Below are 25,919 nucleotides of genomic sequence, written 5' to 3' on the forward strand. Positions count from 1 at the left end.
ACTTGGGCTGCGTTTTCAGACAATGCAGCTCTGTTTCCCGGCCGTGGATGCTGGCTTGTCTGCAGCCCTGCCTCGGGGACTCGGGCTGACTTCAGCTGAGCCCAACCCCTGCTCCCCCCACCCTGGTCGGCTTCCTTGTCGAGGCTCAGAGGGGGTCTGCCTAGGATCAGTCGAGAAGCAATGTCCTAGCACAGTCCCTGCCTCCCCACGCTGCCCCGACTCCGGACAAGCATGGATCACACCAGATCTGTCCGGGCTGTTTGAGACCACAGTGAACACTCAAGTTCACCATTTGAACTTGACCTCTGGGGCTATGCTAAAACTTCACTAGCATAGAAGGTAGGACCATGTTCATAATTCAGACTCTCTTTTCATGGTCCTGACGTTTTTATCGGGTAGAACGTGCTCCAATTGACTCGTAGAGGAATGTTCTATGCCACACCTATTTTCCAAGAAGAATACGATCATCTTCAATCAGGGTAGGAATTGTGGCTCTTCAGTAACCATGAAGAACTACGGATGACTGAAAGCTTTCACTCGTATACATAAAATATCAGAATACAGGCATATGTGTGAACGACTGTGTTAATGTGACGTAACTGGCTAACAAGCTCAGTATCAGGGAACGGTCAGGTTGAGTCTTCTGCTCTGTTAGGGACAGGAATGCATTTCACTGATGTTCACAGCTGATTTATCTGCAGTCCTGTGAACCACACGCTGGTCTCGGCACCCCAGTCTCCAGACTTTGTCTTCTATATCACATTCCCAGAATGTGGGTGAAGTGTAAATGCTGCGGAGACTGTGCTGAATGCGCATTGTTTTTTGGGGGGATTGTCTCAGACCTCATACTCCCCTCCCCACACCAGGCAAGCCTAGAACACCCTGCTCCATCTCTGGGGGGCAACTCAGAATAGCCCACCAATAACCACAGACCCAGTCCCCTGCCCTAAAATTACTCTATGCATCCCAATTCTTTCATTTCTACCTTGTCTGATCAGATGTCTCAAAAATAAAGGAGAGTTCCCCCTTGGTTACAAAACTGTAAATAAAAATAATCCCAGAGGCAGCCAGTCTGGGAGACCACAAGTTGAGGAATTCTAACTCTAACGTGGACCTGGGGCTGTTCATTGACACCGTCATTCATGATCAGATTCTGCATGATCTTGGACAAGTGCCTGCCTGAATCACCTGAGCGCTCAGGGTCTTTGTTTCTCTACCGAGGCTGAGTGTTAGAGGAAGTTCAGATGACTCAGCAGGTGAAACCCTCACACAGTCCAACTTCAGTCTGGACATCCCCACTAATTCCTTGACTCGTCTCTTGCAATTCCCCCAGCAGTGGACACTAACAACAGCCATTCCGAAGCTGCTCCCTTCTCTCTAGACCTTTCTCCCTGAGAGCCCTGCCCACCCCATCTGACCAGACACATCCATCACCTCAGAGGTGACTGATCCACCTCCTTCAGGCCTAGACATTCTCACTCTTGCTCATTCCATTTCTTGGCACTGCACCATCAATGTCTCGATGCCTCTGGCCGTGACAGATCTCTAAATCCCAGCCCTATGCTTCTAATTTTCCTTCTGAAAGTCCTTCAGGCATGCCCAGCTAACAGAGCCTCCAAATGGCCACCCATCACTGGCCCAGGTACCAAGCCTCATTGCCAGGTGAGCGCTGTGAAGAAGCGCAGAACTTCACAGCTGTCGAGAACTTACGACTATAAGGAACCATCTGCTTCAGGGTTGGCAAACATCTTCTATAAGAGTAAATATTTCAGATGCTTTGGGCTACGAGGGCCCTGTTGCAATACTCAACTCTGCCACTGTAACATGAAAGCAACCAGAGATAATACAGACACAAATGGGTATGGTTATATTCCAATAAAACTATTTTTAAAAACAGGCAGCTAGCCCACAGGCAGTAGTCTCCAGCCCCCTATTACGTTCCTGCTGCTGACCTTGTCAAATGCTAGTTTCTACTGATTATTAGCACCGTGGTGTTGAGTATGTTAACTCCTTTAAAAATTGGTTATTCATTATATCTAGCAACTCTTGTTTTTTTTTTTTTGGGGGGGGGCCTCGCAGCTGTGGGATCTTTGTTTCCCCACCAGGGATGGAACTAGCGCCCCCTGCATTGAAAGCACAAAGTTGTAATCACTGGACCTGCCAGGCAAGTTCAGCAACTCATCCTGGACCCAAACATCCAATCACCAGCAGAAAGGCCTGATGGTGAGCTGGTCACAGCCACTGATTCTTCAAGTTGGATGCTGAACAATGTGCCACAAAATTTGTTTTACGATGATTTCTTTCCCCTGACTTTTATCCAGTTGTCACCAACATGATAATTTAGAGCACTGCTGTTTCAACTAGGAGACTGCTTTCTTCCAATAAAATGTTATTTGGAAACTCGTTAAATGAAAAAGACAGAGCAGAGTAACTCTGTGTGACGTGGTGGGTAGGCAAGAAGCCAGATACCCATCACCTTAGCATCCCTTCCCTGGCAGCACCCCCTCAGTTTTGGGAAACAGCAGCCTTCAAACTTCTCTTATCAGTCACTCTTATCAGTATCATGAAAAAGGCTCCGAGGTCCCACCGCTCTCCCCACCACACACTCAGCGCCACTCTGCGTGTGCTGATGTGACCAGGGAACCACACCCTGGTCTCACACTCTTGAGTATCAGCAGATATCCCAGGAGCCAATACACACGTGGGATGAAGCGTGTCGTTAATGGTAACGGACGTAACTCTAGGATCTAAAATGGGTCTTCTCGACGAGTCAGAATCTTCTGGACTGACTTATTGTGTCATCTGGTTAAAACGTCATCGTTTTTTTTCACTTTCAAACAGGGTTGATAAGGAATTCTGAACCAGAAGGATCAGCTCTGTCGTTTTCTTGTTTGTCTACATTTGCTTTTAAAATGCATTAACTCCAATCCTTGCAATAGTCTTTTAAAGCCAATCATTTTTTTAAAACCAAACATTATTCAGTCTGGTTAAAATTAACAAATCTGCAAATACAGTTAAGTCCCCTAGAGATGAACCTTCCAGGTGGTGAACTTTCAAAGATGCGAACATGCATCTGGCTCCAGCAAGGAACCAGAATCTGTGCCAACAACGTCAGGCGTGAGTGAAACTGCAGGTCGACCTCCATCTCCTATTGCTGACGACCCTTCAGCTCCACCATCTCCCACCTCCTCTGCCGCCTCCAGTCAGTAATTCTTCTTGCCTGTTCGCTCGATGCCAACCCCTGTAAGCCAGTTGTTGTACTGTACTACTGTACTCTTCAAGGCACTGCGCTATAAGATTAAAAATATTTCCTGTATTTTTTGTGCCTGTTTTTATTAGCTATTATTTGTGTGAAAAGTTATTACAAACCTATTGCACCACAGTACTATAAAGCTGAATGTGTTAGCTGGGTGCCTGTGGTTACTTTGTTGGACTTACGAACAAATCGGACTTAAAAATGCACTCTTGGAAATGAACTCATTCGTATGTAGGGGACTCATACTTAACTGGCACACACTGAACTCTAATGTGCTACATTAAGTGGGGAGCAAAGGAACTAATGAGGATGCTTCAGTCACCCCAGCCACCCTAGGGAACGTTCCCACACCTCTGGGTCATCTTCATGTACTGTAAACGACATACAGCTACCTCACAACCAAAGTGAGTGAAAATGCCAGAAGCAATCCATATGTCAAGAATTAGAAAATTACTCAAGCTTAGTATCTTTCTTTGTATGTCTGATAATAACAATGAAGAGTAGTTCTAATCTACATTTTGGAGGCTACCACTGTGAAATACCATTTGATTCATCGTAAAAGAAAAAAAACCACTCTGATTAGTGGGAAGGCTCCACATTTACTTCTTCCTTAGTTGTACCCCCTGACCGAGGCCCTGAGCCTGCCATCCGGCCAATGCTGTAGCAGTAGCATGGAGCATGGCAGACTCTCTCTGTAGCCAAGCCAGGCCCTGTCGTGTAGTTCTTAGATTCAGGGACAGCTAAGGCAAACAGCAATCATCCTATGGTTACCTGCAAGTCATTTTGTGGGTTCCAGTCTGAATCAAATATGATGCAGGTATCGGCAGCTGTGAGATTGATCCCCAGGCCTCCCGCTCGGGTGCACAGAAGAAAGACAAAGCGGTCTGAGTCTGGCTTACAGAACCGGTCGATGGCTGCCTGGCGCAGGTTTCCCCGTACTCGCCCATCAATTCGCTCATAGGTGTATCTGAGGGGACCCAAACGAACGAAAGCCCAGGCGTTAATCATGACTTCAGTGGAGAACAGGCAACAACGCAGGAAGCTGGTGACTAACGGCCTTACACCCCTCACTTCTACATATGGACCCAGTGTCAGTAGTCTAGAAGGAATCCCCCCCTCTCTGTATGCAGCAGGGCAGACACCTGAAACCACGCTGCAAAATGTCCCCCCTCTCAAAACAAACAGAAACCAAACCAAAACAAAAAACCAGCCACAGACTACGGAGGACTAGAGGAGCTGTAAACAAAATATCAATCCCCACTGCCTGGGCAAATTTACTCTCAGTGTTTCCCAAATTTCTTGCACTGAATCTAATCATAAGACCGGGAAAGAAAAATAAAAGCCTCAACCATCTTTTAGTTGAGCATGTAGCATGGAATCAGAGTTCCAATCAGGCTCTATCTGCTTTTGGATGGACTGACGATGGGAGGAAGACCATACGGACAGGCCGTCTTGTTACATCTTGGTTGGTCATTTCTATCCTAACAGTTCCTCGAGGCTCTAGAAACAGAAAGCAACGCCTCCAAGTTTATAGCTGAAACCAAGGTCTTCTGGGCAGTATGCTGCCAAGCACATAGGGAGAAATTGCAAGAAAGGTTTCTGAGCTGAGTCAGGTTGGAAAGAAGCCAGAAGAATTTTTAGAGGAAAATAAAAGTGAGGAAGTAAAACTGAAAGTTATTAAGAAGACACATACCTGTGTGGAAAGTTAAGAAACAAAGGTGGACAGCATTGTGTAGGAGAAGGTAAGGGAGTATTGCTTTGGGAGCCTAGAACCACCTTCAAACAACACAGAAGGTACCTTTAGGATGGAGATCATGCAGTTAGCACAGAATTAAAACAGTGCCAATCTGAGTAGCTGCTGAGTCTTATCTTTTCTTATTTACCCCTTGACAATGGACAAATTAATATGAGGATGCTACCCTGGGCCCAATTTTGACCAACAAATAAGAACCGGTTGGTAAAGTATAAGTAATAGGAACCAAGTGAGAAAAGAATCAAGATACCCTAGACTCCACCATAGCCAAGAACATGAATCCTGATGAAAATCTCAGTAGCCCAGAATCTGGGAAACTGGATTGCTAAAAATTGAGATAAGTGACTAGTAAGAGACTAAGAATAGATCCTCTAGGGGAAGACAGCTCTGGGTGGGGGTGGCTCTAGATAACTAAATTTGGCGATATAACCCTGCCTTCTTTGAAAGTGAAATGTCAGTCACCCAGTCATATCTGACCCTGTGACCCCCATGGACTATAGCCTGCCAGGCTCCTCTGTCCACAGGATTCTCCAGACAAGAATACTGGAGTGGGTAGCCATTTCCTTCTCCAGGGGATCTTCCCAACCCTGGGATCGGACCTGGGTGTCCTGCACTGTTGGCAGAATCTTTACCATCTGAGCCACCCGGGAAGAGGAAAATCCACATGAGAAATCACCCAAGGAAATACAGGGAGAGAAACCAGGCCAACTCAGGCTCAGAAGGGAAATATACAAGGCAAAGAGCCAAGTCCAAAAAAACTGCCTTCCTTTCACAAAGCTATAGTGCACCCCCATCTGGAATTACAGGTGCAGATTTTTCCTTTCTTCTTTTTTAATGCAATTAATTTAAGAATAATACATGAGGCAATAGAAGCAAATAAATAAATAAAACGCAGTACAGGATTGTCATGAAGGTAGACTGAGGAGGTTCTGTCTTATGCTAGAAGCTAAGGGTCGTAAGTTGAATTCTACGTAAGTATGAAGCAATTAGACACATTATCATCACTATTTACAACAGCCACAGCAACAATATTCACAGCACGCTCTGAAGTGTCAAGCTCGGCGCCAGGCGCCGTGATACATGCACTCTATGCATCTTTATATTCGCCTCTTGTAATAATCCCATGAGGTAGTTTCCCATTTTACAAACAAACAAAAAACAAACCCCCAAAAGACACCCCAAAAGACAAAACGACCCGCACAAACGAAATAACTTGCTCAGCCACCTAGCCGGTAAGTGAGATCCAGCTGACTCAGAGTCCACCCTCTTAGTCAGTTTGCTATATGGCTTTCGTAATGTACCCTACATGTCAATGCAGCAGAAAAATTTCCCTAAAAACTTAGAAGAGAAAATTAAAGATAAAGCAGAGACTCTGGAAACCAGTTAACTCTGGCAGAAGGTGAGAACAGAAGCTCAGACATGGCACTGACTCTGTGAACCGATGCCCTGAGGACCTGCCCCGAGTCGCTCCTACGTGTATGTGTATGTGTATGTGTATGTGTATGTGTATGTGTATGCGTATGTGGTGTGCTGGGCAGTGGAAGCAGCACAGTACTCGGAGTCAGAAGGCAGGACTGAGATTCAATTAAACAATGGCTGCCAGGGCCCCACCGTCACACGTGTGAACAATTATTGCTGCAGGCACAGAGGACTCGATGTTCTTTGACAAGACACCCCTAAAGCCTCAGACAGGAGCCAGATGCCCGAGGATCTGAGTGAGGCAGGGAACGAGCATTGTATCAAGGAGGTGGAGAAACCAATAAACAGTGATGATATGGCTCAGCAATCACCTAGGGAAAAAATTCCCACAAAATTAGATAGTGTTTTGGCCAGAGAGGATAGAACATAGTTTTAGTAATTGTCCAGGATGAGTGGAACATTACTTCTCATTTCTATCACTTACTCGGTTTTGAGGGAGTGTGTTCAAAGAACACAAAACTGCAGTAAAAATTCAGTGATTTGAGGGTTCAATTAAATTGGTCCTCACTCCCCTGACTTCTGAGCCAGATCCTTTGGCTCTTGCCTGCATCCCATACGAGTATGGCAGAGAATTAAACAGGAACAAAACCAAGCTGACAGCTGGCGTGGTGACGAGGCTCAGGAACAAAGAAAATCTTGAGGGCTAGTAAGTCTGAATGAGGAAATTATAGACATCATAAAATTTTCCACACCAAACACTGGCATAGCAGTTAACCCTCTGTGTCAACTGCATTCTGAATGAAATCCCTAGGAGTTGATGTGGTTCATCAAATGGTAATTCTGAGTCACTGTCAAACATCAACGAGAAGCAGGTGGCACTCTGGAAAACCTCTGTGTGTTTGGGAGGGAGGGAAGGGGGAAAAGACACGTTTTTGGCACAACAGGAAATGCTGACCTCAGAAGGCCTGAAGGGAAATGAACAATCGCGTCTCCCAGCAATAACCCAGCTGGAAAAAATAAAGACTGGGGAAAAAAAAAACAAACAAAACACAACCATTCATGACTGCCATAAACATATAAAATTCTTACAACTAATCTAAACAGAAATATGTGGGACTTGGTAACATGACACTAGGGGTCGTGTTGGTTTGGTCACCAAGTCCCTAACACCTACAGAGGTCCCAGCACAAGGCTGGTTCCTTATAAATATTTACTGAATCAACAGTGTATACAAAAGACCTGAGTGACTGCAGTGGATATCATGTTCTCCAATGATGCAAAGATGTCAGTCCTACCCTACAACATGTGTAAGAGCTGATCGAAATCTCAACAAATGGATATAGCTATACATTGACAAATACAGATATGTAAATGTATAACCTTTTTTGGTAGTGAGGACTGGAGTAGTAAATACATTAAAAAAGAATAAGCCTGAAGTTAATCTGCAATAATATTGAAAATATTAATTTGTAAATATTAATATTGCAAATAATAATATTGCAAAGCAATAGAAATATTGATCAAAAGAATAGAAAGGTTACATATTATATCCAATATATATAATATCTCAGTATGTTTTATGGATAGTGTCTTATATAAATGGGGAAAAGATGAACTAGTTAGTAAATAGAAAATCAGACATCTTTGGAAATAAATTAAATTAGACCCCACCCCATTAATGTCATTTACCAAAACTGTAGAAGGACTGAAGACTAAAATGTAAAAAAATAAAATAAACCAAAGAAATTCAATTAAAGATTATGAATTAACATATACATTTAACTCTTTTATCTCCTCAAATGTTTAAAATGATAAGTACAGGGATTTTTTTTAAATGCATAATAATACTCTCCCCCAAATAAACCTATAGACAGAACACAAGAAGCTACAATAAAATTCTGGAAGTTGGAAAATAAATCAAGTGATACCTGATTCAAAGAAAGCAGAATCCCAGGTGAGAAATAACCTAATTCAACGTGGTAGAATATCCAAAGGGATCAGGCATTGGTGGCACTAGGTACCCCTGAAAGTGGGGATACAAAGAGTCTAAACATAAGAGAACTAACTAGTTGAATATTTGCTGAAGTATCTACTAGCCTACAGATCACCCACCTCAGCCTTGAGAGGGAAAAAAGATCTGTAGCTTTCTCTACCTAGGAAATACCACACAGTAAAAGGCAGAGGTGTTATACTAAAAAAGGGAAGAAGGAAAGAAAGAGATATTGAGACTTCCCTACCTCTCTCCATCCCTTCCCCAAAAGTCAGTTCCAAGTCCAACTAAGTTCCCACCCTTTGGGCAGGAGAGAGGAAGAAAAGCATCCCAAAGCACTGACCCGGGAGGCTCCTGGATGAATGGTCCAGCTAGATGGACAGTGTTCACAGATGGAGGGTAAGGTAGCCAACACGCTCGCCCACATGCCCAGAGCTTCTAATCTCTGGATGCTGCCTACCATCTGGCAGCCAAACCAGATATCCGAGGAAAGCCTCTGACCTGAAACACAGAAGCTTTGCTTCTGGTGTGCAGGGGCAAGTTCCTAACACACCAAACCTCCAGTAAACAACCGCAAGACCCTGGCAAAATACAGAAACAGAACAAGTGAACAGAAAAACCTACCTGAGAGTTAAGGAAAGCAAGCAGTTTTGGGGAAACAACAGGAATCTGTGGTTTTGGCCATGGGGGAAGCAGGAGTCATGGCAAAGGTGCAGGACAGCTACAAATCTTGATGAGAAGCTACTGTCTTTCTGGCCAGAGGCACCAAGGAAAGCAGTCTGGGGCAGCTAGGACTGCCAGAGGGTGAGAGGGACCTCCAGAAGGGACAGAGATGGCAAACCCCAAACTCTGGGTATAAACTCTGCCTAAGGGTCTGGCTGACCTCTGATGCACACATGCTTGGGGCAAGCTGAAAGCAGTCTGAGCTGAGACTAGACCTGCCAGACACCAACAGCCTTTGCACTTTGAGACTCACCTACTTAACTGCCTCCAGATAAAAACCATCAACACCTCACAGCAATGTAACAGAATCCTCTATCTCCATAACAAAAATGTTCACAATGTCCAGGGGAAACGCTACCCATTCTCAAAGGAACAGACAACAGATGTCAAACCTGAGATGTTCTGATGCTCAGACAAGAACTTTAAAGCAGCTCTTATAATCATGTTCAGTGAAGACCATGTACACGATGAGTATAAAGATAGGAAATAAGAGCAGAGAAACAAAACATCACACTAAGAAACAAATGGAAATCTCAGAACTAAAATATAATCTCTAATATAAAGAAAGCAATGGCATAATAAGCATGATGGAAAAGACAGACGAAAGGAGTCAGTGAACTTGAAGACAGACAATTCAAAACAAAAGGAAAGAGAGAAAAAGGACTAGAAAAAGAAAAAGAAAAAAAAAAAAGAACAGAGCCTAGGGACTTAAGGGTCAAATATACAGGTAATTGGAATCTCACAGAGAAACATAAAAATAGTGCAAAAGGAAAAAAAAAGAAATCAAAGAAATACTGACCAAAAGTTTCCTAAATTTGGTGAAAGATCTGTTTATGGATATAAGGAGGTCAGTGAACTCTGCAGAGGATGAAATCCATACATTACAGTCAAGCTGCCACAAACTGAAAATTAAAAAGAAAATCTTAGGAGAGTAAAAAAACACAGTATATATGGAGGAACAGCTACTTAAATGAATGCAAAACTCATGAGAAACCATGGGGGTGAGAACACAATGGAATAGTTCTTCAAAGCGCTGAAAAGAGGGAGAAATAAAAAAGCCAACCCAGAATTCTAATATGAAAGACAGAGACATCAACAAACAAAAAGAAAAAAATTTGACTTGAAGAAACAGACACTGTAGGAAGAATGAAAAATAAAAATCTATCATCATTAATCTCAGAAAGACAAGACACCGAGCCTATGCAATAACCAGCTGAGTGCTATAAAAACTGAAAAATTACAGAAGAAAACTCAGAAGTTAAAGGTATTCTACCAGAGGGAGATGGTGAAGGACAGGGAAGCCTGGCGTGCTGCAGTCCATGGGGTCACAAAGAGTCAGATACGCCTGAGTGACTGAACAACAAAACCAGAGGTACAGTGAAATAAAATGAGATGGAAAAGTAGAGAAAACAGAAAATCAGGTGATCAGTCCAGAAGGTCTGACATATGAATAACAAAAGTTCCACAAATTGAACGCAGGCCAGAAAGAAATAATGAAAGATAAAATACAAGAAAACACCCCCTAGAATTGACAGAGTATAATTTGCCATGGCAAAGACCTACAATACATCCAGTTCAACAGATGCCATACAAAACCCAGTTCACTGTCAAATGTCATAATACTGGGACAGAGGACAGATCAAAGCTTCTGAACAGAAAAATCATGCCACATACACAGACCAGGAATTGGAAAGGCTTTGAACTTCTAGACAATCCTGGAAACTAGAAGACAATGGACTAACACCTTCAAAACTCTGTGGGAAAATTATTTCTAATCTACTGTCTCAAACTTGGCCAAACAATTGCTCAATGGTGGGAGTAAACATTCTGGCAAAGTCTCAAAACCCACCTATCATCCACCCCTTCGCAGAAGCTCTCAGAAGAGGTACACAGGGTCCACCAGTAAGATTAGATTCAAGAGGAAAGGAAAAGAAAGCTGTCAGCGTGCTGAAGGAAGGGAGATCACAGATGGTGACTGAGCACCAGGCAGGAGGAGTAACTGGGCGGAGAGGAAGAGACTCAAGGTCCCAGGAGAGATGGCTCAGACACGAAGCTGATGTGGATGCATGTAACAGAGATTCAGGTGGCCACAGTAAATTTTGGAGCTGAATAATAATGCATATGTTTAAAACTTCACACTGAATAAAAAAAAGCAATTTACAGCTTCAGGAAAAATAAAAATCATGCAAGAAAGAAACAGTAAGCAGCATACTATGTGGCTGAGCTGTAACACATTATTTACATAAGCTGTGACAAACCCTAAATATTAATTCAACCCAAAGTATTGTAATGGCAGGTTGGGAAGATGGGAGGACAGTAGGCACAGAGGTGGTAATTGTGAGGGGCAGTGAAAGAAAGGAAATATTCATCTTCCATAATGAGAACAGACAATATTTAAAACTGAAAAAAAAAAAAAAGAAATTACAACATTCTTTAGAGCTACAGCTATAAACACCAAAAGAAAGTGCATAAGGAGTTTAAAAGCTTCAGGTGGGGGGAAGCTGGGGGTATGTGGTGGTATCAGGAAATGCTATTTTTCATATGTCTAAAAGAATAATTTGCCTTGTCAAATTATGTGCATGTATAACTTTGATGAAAACAAAAAACTAAATTAAGAAGAGAAAAGTAATGGTGGTATTAAGGCCAGAAGTCCCTGCTGGGTACAGAGTTGGGATGAAAAAACCACAAAAGAGTGAAAAGAAAAAACCATAAAAAAATGAAAAGAAAAAAACTTCAGACTGTTTATATGACACAGTTGAGAGGTGGGGGAAGTGTTTTTAAGTATGTTAATTTAAGCATAAATAAGCACTTAAGTTTATTTAAAGCTGTTGTAAGATTGGGAGATTTATTATAAAATTTAAAATTTCTGAGAATAAAATAAATAAACAAAAACCCACAGTCATAAAGAAAAAGTCAAAAGCAACACTGGGGAAGCATTTGTACCATATTCTTAACAAGCAATTCTTATAAATTAATTAATAAACAAAAAGGCAAAGAGTAACAGAAAATGGGAGAACATGAATAAGCAATGCACAGAAAAGAAATATAAACAGCTACTAAACATAAAATATATTCACTCTCATCATAATAATAAGCACAGATTAGAACAGGAGACCATAATTTTGGCTTATTGAATTAGCAGAGACTAAAAGGCAAAAACAGGATTGATGAGAGTATGAGGAAGAAAAGAGCATTCTCAGACACCAAGAAAAGGGAGATAAAAGTGTCTTTCTAGAGGGTGTTTTGGAAATATGTATTCAATGCTTTTAAAAATGTACATCAGAATTTATCCCAAGGAAATAACTGGCAACATTCACAGTGACTGCAAAATGATATTCAGAGTTCCTAAAAATATTGAAAAATTGGAAACAACCTAAATAAGAGAATATCATTCAAATCAACAAAACTATGTTGTAGAAAAGTAAAGCAAAAAACTCCATAATATATCAAATAAAAAGGTGAGTTACAAAGCAGAATGTAGCATATGATCCCAATTCAAGCAAATCAACAACAAAACTAAATATATGTAGGCACAAAGAAAAAAGACTAAGAAGATAAATGCCCAAGTATGAATAGAGTTTTGAGCTGGTGATGGTATTAAAAACTGTCGCTATTTTCAAGAGCAACTATAATACTTAGGTAATTTTAAAACAAAATGAGCAATAAGTGATAAAGGAGCTAAATAAAAACATCCATACTTGGCAAAAGTCTGTTAATTATACTGTTATTTATTTGGGGGTAATCTCTTTAAAAAATCTTCAAACTAGTAGTTGTATATATTTTGATAAGATAATTATATAAGAAGCAACTATTCTGGCAATTCATCTAGAGTGAATTATTAAATACAAAACTGCTTTCTAGTTTTGATATATTCCTCAAAGAAAAAAAATAATGCAAGTCTCAAGAATTCTTTACATAAAGATCTCCACTACAGGAGTCTGAGAAATTCTTTTAGTGTCTAATCTGATTTCAGAGAATTATTTACGTAATGTTAAATGTGAGCATAACCCATAGTTAAGTCGGTCGTTTCCTTTAATACTTTCCCTATAAATTCTCCTATGTTATAAGGAGAAACAGATCTTCAAAGATCAGAACATGTAATACAACTGGGATTTGCCATGATGACTCCATAAAAACAAAGACAGACTCTAAACCTACCAATGCCTTAGCTAATAGTTTCTAAGATCTCGAGAAGTCTTTTAACATTAAGAATAAATTTTAAAAATCCATTTGCCATCTTCAGATTGTTGGTGGATCCCAATACTGGAAATGGATTGGTATGGTGTAATATAACAAATGTAGTACCCTCACAGAGCCCAAGCAACCCACATGATATCCCAGGCTTTTCACCTGCATGAGTAATGGAACCTAGGTTCAAGGAATTACAGGAATACAAACAAGAAAATAAACTGGGATGCCACAGCTAGTGTATCATAAAACCTTAGAGGGTTTGCTGAGAAAAAACAAAGCATCCCTAAGTTCAACTGTCAGCTTGTGCTCTTTTAGCAACTTGATATAGTGATGCTTTCCAGGGTTTATTTTTCTCATCACGGGATGGGAGTGGGGTTGGGGGGAGTAAATACATTATTTTCTTAGCCTTCTGTAACGCTATCTGAACTGTTTCTTAAGAGAATATAAATAAATATGCAAAATTTATTTTTTAAGCAAAGCAAGGGCTCCTATCATAGGAAATTCACTCTCAAGACACTTAAACCTGGTCCTAAGATTCAACTCTGAATGTCAGCCGATCTTTTAAGAGAAGATTCCTTTTCTCTATTTTCTAATGCTTTTTTGTTGTTAAAACATAATTTCTGAATGAATCAAAAAGGCATCAAAGAAAAGGAACTGCCTGCAGCACCTGATGCCCAGCTTTGACATAAGGCTCACCTTCTTTGGATGAGATAATCTTCCAGGATGTCGAGACAGCGCACCATCTGTGAGAAGATGAGCACTTTGTGGCCACCAGCGATCAGCTTAGGGAGCAGTTTATCAATCAGCACCAGCTTCCCTGCGGCCTGGATCATGGCCTGCAGCTGAAAGTCCGGGGCATCGGGGCTGTGGGTTTTCCGGAAGTCTTCCAGAATTTTCTCCTCTGCCCCTGAAAAAGGATGCAACAAAAGTATTCTTTGAACAAACTCTATGGGCAAAGGCGACTTTCTGTTTGACAGAGCCTAGAAGAAATGGAATGAACTCTTAAGTCCCAAACCAACAGCCCGGAGAGGCAGTGCGGTGTAGGCGTCCCTGGTCCGTGCCCCCAGCTGAGGGCTCTACAGTCGGGGCATGCCTGTCCTACAGAAAACACAGGTGACTTGCTCTCCTGGGAGGCTGACCAGCTAGAGAAAGGATGTGAAATACCAAGCTGACACAGGCAAGTAAATAAACCTTCACAGAAAGCTGACAAAAAGGAACTTCCCTGGTGGTCCAGTGGCTGAGAATCCACTGTCCAGTGCAGGGGACGTGGGTTTGACCCCTGGCCCCACATGTTGGGCAACTAAGCTCGCACACTGCAACTAGGCAGGCCCATGCACTGCAACTACTGACCCCATGTCCACAATAAGAGAAGCCCCCGAGTACCCAAACTAGAGAAAGTCTGTGTGGGGCAACAAAGACTTAGCACAGCCTAAATAAACAAAAAAAAATTTTTAAAGTGGACGAAAAGACATACCTCTTGGACATAAACACTAGTGATTGGCAAGCCATGTTTGGATTTAAAATTTCATCAGAAAGTTTTATTTAAAAAAAAAAAAAAAGCTTCCAACATGTTCTCTATCCAGTACAGTTAATTGTTAATTAATCTGCAGAGAGTTTTAATCTCATTGCGCCATGATCACTTTTTCAACAAAGAGATCTCCCAAGTGGGAAGTGTGGGCCACACTGCAGGCCCACAAAGGACAGCAGGCAGACTCGTGATCTGTTTTCTGATGGGCAGAGAACTGGTTCAAAACGGGGCTCTGTGTACTCACTGGCTAGATCACTGACGCAGATCCACTGACCTATTTGAACCTCAGTTTAATACTCGGTAAAAGGTCAGAATTCACACCCGAGTATTTCATGGGAACTTCATACGTAAGATGGAAAGGCCTCCCCGTGTCCCCTGCTCACCGTTGATCAGGTAGGGGTGGTTGCAGCACTTCCTCAGCTCCATCATGGTGTTGATGAGATTGGGCATGTTGTGCTGGTTGGCCCCCTTGGTTAGGAAGGAAAAGTTCTTCTCCAGGATGGCACGGTAGTACTTTTTCTGGATATTGGTCAGCTCTACTTCGATGATCGTCTCTTGCTTGGGAGCGAGGTTCTTTTCCACGTCATCTTTCAGCCGCCGAAGCATCATCGGTTTGAGGATAGACTGCAGTTTCTTCACCTGGCCAGGGAAATGAGACCTGTTTACCTGCCTGGATCCCCATTCAGTAATGGTTACTGGGGTTAATTCCAACCTTCGCTACAGTCTCTTGAGCATCTCATCATAGAACTGTGGCAGCTGACTAAATGTAAGGTCAAGCCTGATGCCTGAACAGGAGGAGCTTACAGGAGGACTGAAAGGTAAATAGGGATCTGGTTTTGATTCGCAAGCAATTACTGAGAACTCATGTGGGAACCTTATAAGATATAAAGGGAGAGAGATACAAAAGACAGGACCTCTTCTCCAGGATGGAGAAAACAAACCTCTCTCTCTGACATGCACTTGTATGGAGCAATTGCCTGAGGAATATTTTCAGCCATGTTAGGAGGCACAAGTGATATATTACAAGGGGAAGATGTATATGCTGAAAGAACAGAGTAAGCAGCAGAGGGTATCTGGGGGTGGGTCAAATGGATGAAGGTGGTCAAAAGGTACACACTGCCAGTTATAAAAGGAGTAAGTTCCGGGGATGTAACAGACAGCAAAGTGACTACAGTTAGTAATACCATATTGTATATTTGAAAGTTGCTAAGAGTAAATCTTGACTTCTCATCACTAGAATAAAATTTACATATGTATGGGGAGGCAACTAGATTTATTGCTGTGATCACTTTGCTACATACTACTATATCACTTTACTACACACATTGAATTGTTACAAAACACATCAGAAACTAATACAGTGTTGTATGTCATTTACGTCTCAATTAAAAAAAAAAAAAGCAGAGGCAATCTGGAAATGGATTCCTCCCATATCTAAATAAAAGCAGCCAACAAGTTTGGGGGTAGTGACATATACAGGGAATGAGGTAAGGTGACACCTCCCGCTCCATCAGGCAAGCTGTCGTCTCAGGGGCACTTTGAGCCTGATAGTCTTCTTCGCTATGATTTGTGTGTTCTTGCCCTAACAGACCAGGCCTGGGCAGCAGATCTCTATGCGCTTGACTGCACTGGCAGGATGACTTGCTCTCTCTCCCAAGAAGAGGGCAGAGACAGGATTCAAAGTCAAAGTACCTGAGTTAACCCTGAGCTAAAACCTGAGACCACTAAGATTAATGCTGGTGGGAAAGTAAGAGGAAAGTGCAAAAGATCAAGTTATAAAGAGCTGTTTAAAAATTTCAAAAGGGTAGATTCTGCACAAATAAGCTGTGGGTTGTACCAATGCTTCCTGCTGAAATAAAGTGATTTCTAGAGAGTTTGATTTAAAGGAGTTACTGGAGCAGGTTTTAAACAACAAGGAATAGGCTTTACTTTGTAACCAGATGCTTTCTAAAACTTCTATTTACTGGGATTTAAAATAGACAGACATTTGGGGCCATTTTTGTGGCTTTTTCCTAACAAACCCCAATCTTCCATCTAATCCATTTAATGAATGCTTCATTTTAGCAACCAGGGAATTTAGGTATGTAATCCCCCACAGGGACAGGGAATTACTATGTAAGAACCCAAAGAGGAAAGACACAGCTAGGGACTTGTTAAAAGACAGGGACAAATGCCAAGTCTGCCACATGCTGGGTTCAGCGTTTGCCCTTTACTTGGTTCGTACCTTGAATCATTTAGAGTATACTATATGCCAGACACTGTGCTGGTCAATACAACAAACACAACTTGGGAGGAGATGTGGGCCTTGTCCTCAAGGAGGTCATTGTCTAGGAAGAAGAGAAAATGCATACCACAAAATAAGTGCAATGGGAGAAGAGGAAGCATTTCTAATGGCCCAAAAATGGAGAGAGGGCTGGAGTTGGCTTTGCAAAGATCAATAGACACTGCAAACGTCAAGAAGGGGAATGAAGTTTGATTACTCACAGCTCTCAAAAGTCTGACTCGTCTCGGAAGTAGAAACAAACAGACTGGAACCATAGCGTGTACTCTTGACATCTGTTAGTGAAATTCCCAAACCTTCTCTGTTCCCAAATTCTCTGTCCCAACCCACTCTCGTGCGATTGCTAGACTAATTTAGCAGAACTAATTGTGTTGTTCCTGTGATCAAAGCCTTGCGTTGCTTATCTAATGCCCACCAAATCCTTCAACCTGTCTTTCAAGATGTTCCCACAATATAATACTAAACTCCTCCGGCTTCATATTCCACAGTTCATCCCCAGCTCAGCCAGATGACCCCTACCACTGAATAAATTCCATGGCTGCTGCTGATTGCTTTTTTTCCCCATGCAAAGCAGTCATTATCACCTCTCTCTCTGCCTAATGAAAACCTGAAAAGTGAAAGTGAAGTTGCTCAGTCATGTCCGACTCTGCGACCCCATGGAATGTAGCCTACCAGGAGCCTCAGTCCATGGGATTTTTCAGGCAAGAACACTGGAGTGGGTTGCCATTTCCTTCTCCAGGGGATCTTCCTGACCCAGGGATCGAACCTGGGTTTCCCGCATTGCAGGCAGACGCATCACCATCTGAGCTACCAGCGAAGTTTGAGCCACCCTTTAAAGTTTATTCTCAAATTGTACTTGCTCCATGCAGTTGTTCCTAAGCCCTAAACAGATGCGACCTTTCTCGCCTTTAAAGTCCTCAGCTCTGTTCACTGCTCCTCTTGTGACCCTTAGGCTTGTCTGCCTGATTTCTATAATGTCCAGTCGAGATTCCTACCCACTGTAGATAGATATTAATTAAAGTTGGTTTGTTTTGGAACAGCTTTGAGTCCAGTGAGCTAGACTCAGGACCACATCTTTGAAAACAGGAAACTGAGTTGATTTGGACAAAACTGGACTTACCAACTACCCTCATGTGCGCCTGCCTTCTGTTCCTCACTATCTGTGTATTTGGCTGTACTCAATATTATGAGCCTGGAAACATGCTGCCGATGGAGGAGGAGGAAGGGCGAAGGATGGAGGAAGCAGAGGCGGCGGGAAGCATGGCCCTGAGGGCAGACGATGAACAGAATCACGGAGGTTATTTATACATGAGATTAGGGAAAGCAAGAGGCTGGAGATTAGGCATTTTGGATGCTGATTCATTTACTGTTTGGATAGAAACTGCTAATGATCAGTTGATCCTCCTCCACATAAATTAAATAAAGAAGGCAATGCTCATTTTACCAGGGATGTGAGAACTGGCTAACTCCTGTCCCCACGGTGACTTCGTTTTCCCCTTGATGGTGAAGGTAGCGATCACCTTGTCTCCTCCAATCCTTCGGGCCCCTATTTACCTGCTCCTCTGTCTTCAGATCTCCAAACTCCTCCAAGAAAGCAGTCTCCGAAGGGAACTGTGACGGCTCCAGGAAGTTGAGCAGACTGAAGAGCTCCTCCACCGAATTCTGCAAGGGCGTCCCGGTGAGCAGCACCTTATGCTCCTGCAGATTCACAGCACGGGGAACAGGTCTGAGCCGCCAAGACAGCAGGTTTGGGTGGGAAAGTGACGCCAGGGCCTCCTGGGCTCAACTTGGGGGCAATTCTGTTTTTGCCTTTATGACAACATCGAGTGACAACATAAACAGATCAACCTTCCTTTCACATCCCTGAGTCCAGCAGCAATTCCATGTTAATTAAAGTACCCATTCATTCATTCATTCACATTCTGGAGGGCCTGCTAGCCACAGACTGGGCACTGTGCCAAGGCAGTAATGTTCAAGGCTATCATCTTTGGTACCAGATCATTCAGGGACCTGGAAACAAGCCAAAACAACTTACATTTCCAGGTCACAAATGCCATGGTATTTAAGATGCCCCTGGGTCCCTCTGGGAGTCAATCTGTGGCAAAGGTCAAATTGCTGATCCAGCTCATAATAAAAAAAAAAAAAATTTGACTCCGGTACCATCGGAGCTACAAAGGGCAAGAAGAAAATCTAGGGTAAACAGACCGTGCACAAGCAAGCTGCATGCAGATGGCTAAAGAACACTTCCTTCACCGTGAACAGGAGGGGCCTGTGTTTACAGAAAGAGCTCGCCAACTCTCACCAGGGCCATGAGCTTCAGGCCCTCCAGAAGCTTGCAGTTCCTGTTCTTCAACCTGTGGGCTTCATCGATGATCACACAGCTCCAGTGAATCTTCTTCAGCTCTGGGCAGTCTGCCAGGATCATCTCAAATGTTGTAATGACAACATGGAACTTGAAGACGCCTGACAGGGGGTTTCCCTGAGGATGAGACAAGCAAAGGCACAGCTTTATAGGTGGCTGGAGAATGCAGCTACCGGGTTACAAGCTGGATTGGAGAAGGTGGCAAGACAGATGGTCCGACCTAGGTGAGAGGCCAATAGGCACAATCTTCCTCTTTGAGAAGAGAAAGGAGAATCAAACCAGCTGTTTAGACAAGAGAGAGAGAGCCTGTTAATTCAAAGAAACAAGAGCAAGATAGCATGCACCCCGACAAAAGCGAGACAGAGCATGGAAGGCCAAGCAAGGAAGCTTTTTGTTCATTACTTGCCATGACTAAGGAAAGCTGATGGGTGTTGATCCACATGTTCCTAGCCAGCAGGTGGTCGAAACCACGCAGAGCTTGAATGCTCAAAGAAAACTCTCTTTGCCAGTTTTCAGGCAGAATTAATTTCACCTTGTAACTTGGGTTCTAGAACAGATTCACCGTCACGATCCTAATTCACCTGGGACAAGTGCTACCAGGCAGGACACACGTTTGTCTTCCTGTTTGTCTTAACTGCTACCACCACATTTAAAAAGCAGAGCTGAGTCACATTAGAACACATCTTAAATTTCTCCTGGGTGTCTCCTGCTGCCTGTGAAAACTGTGCTATGAGCCCTGCCTCTCCTGTGACTGTATTCATTTAATTTTTACCTTCTTTATGAAAACCAATGCTCAGGACAAGCCTACAAGGATACTGAGCAAAGTGCTTATACTTAACAAAAACTTCTTACAAAATCCTCTTGTGCTTTTAACTATTTGTTTTCTCTTTATCCTTTAACCTCAAATCCGTTAACCGCCTCTCTCTCCAAACTCCCTGGCTGAGGATGCTTCCTTTGTTCACAAATCCCTCTGCTCACTTTCTTCACTGAGCACATCATAATCCAGATAAAATTTTCTGCACGTAAAAGCAACGTGGTAAGCCAACCAAGAAGCCAAGCTTTCGGTGTCCTAAAAAAGAGCCTCTGGTGTATGTCAGAGTGGAAAGCGTGCCTTACAGTTCTGTGTTTTATCACAGATGAAGTTACCAGGGAGGAGTGAGACATCTGCCTCAATAAGTATGTGACTCTAGAGTAAGTCAACAGTAATTCCATGCAGGGTATTAAACCCTGAAAGACAAGTAGAGAGGCTGTTGTGAACCACAATGGCGAGCGGTCGCCGGATCTCTGCGACGGGTGGAGGGCTCACCTGTGCATCTCTGTACACCATCTCATACTGCTGGATCATCTGCCTGCTGATCTGGCTGCCGTGGTACACGATGGCATTCATTTCTGTCCACGTCCGGAACTCCCGCTCCCAGTTGGTGATGGTGGAGAGTGGGGCGATGATGAGGAAAGGGCCATGGATGCCCCTGAGGAATATTTCTGAAAGGAACGTGATGGACTGGATGGTTTTCCCTAGGCCCATCTCATCGGCCAAAATGCAGTTTTTTCTGCAGAGTAAGAAACAGACCATTCATCGTCAACATTGGAAAGAAGCGGAGGTGGGTTACAACGAAAAAGATACTACAGAAGTGTACCTTGACCTGTAAGGTCATCAGTGGAGGTTTTATCAGCATTTTCCAGTGATGCAACTGAGGCAAGTTTCCATTGTTATTTATACCCTGCCTACTTCCAGAAAGGAACTATTGCAACTTGTGAGAAAATACACGAGACGTGTCCATTCAAATGGAAACTAAAAATACTAAAAATTAAAATAATAGTGCGGCAAGGAGAAAATTTTAAAATGCCTCAAACCTACGCCAGTTTCTCTACCTGACAAACTTCGTGGAAGCTAAGGCAAAAATAGAAACAGAAGTTACATGATTCTCATTGTCTATCACCTGTGTTATCAAAGGACAGACTTTTAACCCCCATCCTAACTTCTTGTGTCAGAGTGAAAATGCCGGTCTCTTCGGTGACCCAGAATCACGGACTGCACACAGCGGTCATCTCTGCAGTTGTGGCCCCTGTCCAGTCTCGCTCATCACTGCACGGGTGGGCAACCCCAGACCTGCTGTGTTTCAGTGAGCTATGCCCTGAGTCCCACTGTGAGTGACAGAGACAAGGTTGGAACACAGGTCTCCAGAGTGCCAGCTTGGTATGTGTTCCACTCCATGCGGTCTTTAAAATCAATGCTGGGGGGGGCACCCTAGAATGTTAATAAAATCTTAACCCATCTTTCTCAGATGTCATCTGCTTCATCTAGATTCTGATAGGGGGGACTAAAGCGCAGAGTTGAAAACGACAAGTCGAGGCCATCCACGGCTCACAGATAGTGGAGTTGGGACTAGAATCCAGATTCATTCTCCTTTAGAGCCAATTTGTGCTAAAGACTTGGGAGATAAAAACATAGTTTTAAAGGATCTTTGGCGTTTTGTTTCATCTAGGTTGAGCCCAACCTTCTGGTTAGACTGACAGAGGAAAAAAAGAACAGTGTTGATGACATCTAAAGACCATTCTTCTCTGGTTGGAGAAACCAAACCAAACCAAATCTGACACGAAAAACAGAAGTCCTGGTGCGCCTGATGTACAAAGATCACCCACTAAACTGATGGCTCCATTGCACTCCACCACTCTGCTATTGCCCCTCTGCTTAGGCTAAGCCCACCATCTCCCTCCTGGCACAAACGTTTGGTAGAAAGATCAGCCCTGAAGACAGGACTGGTTCTGGTTGCACACCTGTTATACCAGTTAAAAAGAAGCCAGTTCATCCCCTCCAGCTGGTACTCCCGGAGCTGGTTACTGTTCTTATACTCTCTCGACTTCTCCAGTTTCTGCCAGGAGTCTGAAGCGGGTCGCTCCTAGGGGAGGGAGGGCAGAGAACACAGGATACACAGAGCAATGTTTCAGGAGCACGGGATGGAGAGGGATGCAGCAGGGTGAGGGGGAAGGTGGTGAATCTCACAATGCCGTCCTAGAGCTACCCGCAAACTGCAGTTGCTATCTTCTGACTGACGAGCAGGCCCTGTGTTTTCTAGATTTCAGCAGATTACACTAAGAACACCTCTATAAAATTTGCAAGCAATTAATGAAGAAGAGAAACAGATTCACCTAAAATCTTGGTAAGTGTTATATTGCTTTACTGAGACTCTTAGAAATCACTCCCATTTACATTTTCATTTCCCTTCAAGCCAGTACCAAGGTTTTTAGTTTTCTATAGATAGAATTTTTTGTTATTTGTCCCAGTGGTATCAGCTCAGGGGAAGTACAGTGGGTCAAATATTTTGTTGATGAGCTTCTAAAGCTAAAAGCCTATATAATGGAAACTATAAGTTTCTTAAATTCGCCATAAACATAAGAGCAATCTTATTGCTTTACTTTTCAATATGAAACACCAATTTCTAAATGTAACTGATCTCTGTTGATGTGAAATGCCATTTTTATCATATATTAAGTTCTAATATGTCCGGGGAGCTATATCCAGAGTCTTCATTCTGTTCCACTAAACTGTCTCTTACTGCAGTAAAATCACACTTTTGAATTACTACAGCTCTACAAATGATGGGGAATTGTTTTTCAAAAATGTCTTGGCTATTTTTTTAACTTAGTATTCTGTGTAACTGTAGAATCAATGTCAATTCCCTTAAGATTCTATTGGAATTTCTAATTTGGGGAAATTTTTAATTTTTAGGTATTAAGTCTGCCCGTCTAAAAATTTTGTTTATTTAGGTTTTATATTATTTGGACATAGACTCGATTATTTCGCTTCTAGACAAATTGAGCCCCTAGGCTGACACTTTCGAGGTCTCAAAAATAAAAAAGTTCTTAGCTGTGCCTGTAGTCACATAGAGAACTTTGAGAATGCAGCTTTTCTCACAGCAGCTCTAGTGTTTGGGAGTTTCACTTTGGGGTATTACAGAACGTTTAGTCCTAAAATATGCCATTATCTAAAACTGAGCCATTTGCATGTGAGATTTAATAAAATATCCCCAATCATACTGTATCATTGATATCTGCAGGTAAATGTAATGGTTTAATCTGTTCAGACTGCTGAAAGTGTGGTCTTTCAGAAACTTACATACCACAACTTAACCTACAAAATTACGATAGCTGTAGTTAGGCCAAGCTCCTTGAAATAGAACTCTGTTGAAAATTACCATCAGCACATAGGTACAAGGAGCTTTTACAAATATAAGGGAAAATAAATTATTATGTCAAAAAATTAATTTTAAAGAGAAAGCTTTTAAACCAAGATATTCTCATATGTGTTCTGTTCCCTGAAAGAAATTACATTAACCCCTAGGAATCATTCAGCCTGGCTCCCTTAAGTTCATGTAACTCATTGTAATGGCACTCTATTACCCTACACTATGGGGAGACTTTCTGGAATGTTCCTCAACTCTAGTGACCGAAGGGGCTCACTTTTAGTATCACAGATACTGTAGAATAGACTCTCACTGCAGGTTTCTACTTTGCTGCCTTGGTAGCACTCCAGACACAGAGGCCTCACACCCTCATCCAGCCCCTCCTCTGGGCCTTCCCACTTTCTCCAGGTTTTAGTTTTATGTCCCCTACTGCCCAGAAATCTCAGCAAGCTAAGGATGAGACTTGAAATCAGGTAGAAGTTTCTGACGCCTAGTCTGGCTGGCTCTTCAGTGGGATCACAGACGACAGACAGGCACCTACCCCAGGGCTCCAAAACCTTCAGTATTGTTAAATTTAAAAGAGAATCGATATTTGGAGTCTCCAAGGTGGGTCTTGACTATTAAATGACTGCTACTCTCTTTGCACAGTGGTTACTGACACTCATGTCTTGCTCTCCCAAAACTCTCTTATTTTACCTACAAGCAACCAATTTTTAACCAAAAAGCTTTTAGGGATAGAATGCCCTAGTTATCAAGACAAGCGATATAAAAACAACAATAAGGAGCGAGATAACAGTTTTTCATATAAAAATGTTTTTTTTTTTTGGGGGGGGGGGGTTGGGATTTCCTGGAGGCCTAGTAGTTAGGACTCTGCACCCCCACTGCAGGGGGCACAGATTTGATCCCTGGTCGGGGAACAAAGACCTTGCACACCATACAGGGAGGCCAAAAAAAAAAAAAAAGCGACTTAGGAAAAAAAAACAGAAACTGATCATTCCAGTCTGTAGCCATATTCTTTAACATCTCTGATTCTCTTCCCAAGTTAGTTACACCTTAACTGAGCTCTATCCCAATTCTGCCTCCTTTTAATTACTAGGTACCTTGGGACATTTCTGCAGCTTGGTGGTAATAAACCAGAATCAGAAAAACTAACCAATTCAACACATATGGAAAACTTATTTGTTTTCTCTGCCAAGTCCTAGGGATCTTTTGATAAAGGACAATTTCTTCCCTTTAAGAACATTCTGAGTAAAAGTGAAGGATAAAACCAAAGAAAAGAAATCACCGATGGAGAAAGAGATAAGAAATAGGAAACAAAAAAGATACCAACAACTTATGGAGCTTCTTTCCCAAGCCAAGCATTTCTTGCACCTTCTATCCTCCTGACCCCACGTGACAGCTATACACCAAGAAAACAAAGCTTGTGACCAAGCTTCTTAAATGTCATATCCATCAAACTAGAGCCCAGACCTAAAGCTGACCCAGTGCCAGTAAAGTGTGATGTGGGGAGAGACATACTCTGAACTCCGGTTTCAATGCGCACGACCAACAGTAAGATGCCACAGAAACCACTCGGGAGAACCGCCTGGGGGACACCCGGGATCATCGCATTACAAGAGGCACCAGACAGTGACATGTGTACGTTACCACGTGCTTGATTTCGGGGAGCACTTGCAGAGATTCGAATTCTTTAACTTTGGCAGGATCCACGTCCTCCTCCAGTTCCCATGTGCTCTCTTCGTAAGGCAGTGAGCACCACTTCACCAGGTAATGCGTCACTTCCTGGTGGCAAACGGGAGAGGAGCTTACGTTCTTTCTACTACGTTAGAGGAATGGATCCTACACTGACGACCTAGGAAACCCTCCCTATGATACAGCACACAAAGGCCATTAAAACAGAGGCCATGTGTTGACGAGACAAGCAAGGAAGACATTTTAGAAGAGTTAAAACTGAGAAATACCCACCTCTCCGGTTTCTGCATCCTTGGTGTGGGCCACCTCTAAGATGCGATCAACCTCCACATAGTCTGGGTTGAACAAGTCTTCGTCAGGCTAAGGCAAACAGGAAAGAAGAGCTAAGGAGTGACTCCCTTCCTGCCAACCCAGCATCCAATGTTTTAAGTGACACTCCGCCCCCCCGCCCGCCGCCCACTGCCGTGGGCTCTATCAAGGAACGCAGAATGAAAAGGTCTGCTTGAGTTTAATTAGGTCCCATTTGCTTATTTTTATTTC

The 25,919-nt window shown here is 42.8% G+C and overlaps 1 protein-coding gene across 5 annotated transcripts in view; it reads right to left on the reverse strand.

The window, feature by feature from the left end:
- Positions 1-25,919, reverse strand: part of CHD6 (chromodomain helicase DNA binding protein 6) — a 193,015-nt gene that overhangs the window by 59,958 nt on the left and 107,138 nt on the right. For all 5 annotated transcript variants that reach the window (XM_061127304.1, XM_061127305.1, XM_061127306.1 and 2 more), the window contains 9 exons: positions 25,653-25,739; positions 25,335-25,469; positions 22,282-22,403; positions 20,810-21,053; positions 19,444-19,620; positions 18,696-18,839; positions 15,244-15,499; positions 14,029-14,239; positions 4,028-4,223 (listed from right to left, as the gene is read on the reverse strand). In XM_061127304.1, coding sequence (XP_060983287.1) covers positions 4,028-4,223; positions 14,029-14,239; positions 15,244-15,499; positions 18,696-18,839; positions 19,444-19,620; positions 20,810-21,053; positions 22,282-22,403; positions 25,335-25,469; positions 25,653-25,739 — 1,572 coding nt within the window. The remainder of the gene's footprint in view (positions 1-4,027; positions 4,224-14,028; positions 14,240-15,243; positions 15,500-18,695; positions 18,840-19,443; positions 19,621-20,809; positions 21,054-22,281; positions 22,404-25,334; positions 25,470-25,652; positions 25,740-25,919) is intronic.

The sequence above is a fragment of the Dama dama genome, chromosome 23, assembly GCF_033118175.1.
Source record: "Dama dama isolate Ldn47 chromosome 23, ASM3311817v1, whole genome shotgun sequence".
NCBI lineage: Eukaryota > Metazoa > Chordata > Mammalia > Artiodactyla > Cervidae > Dama > Dama dama.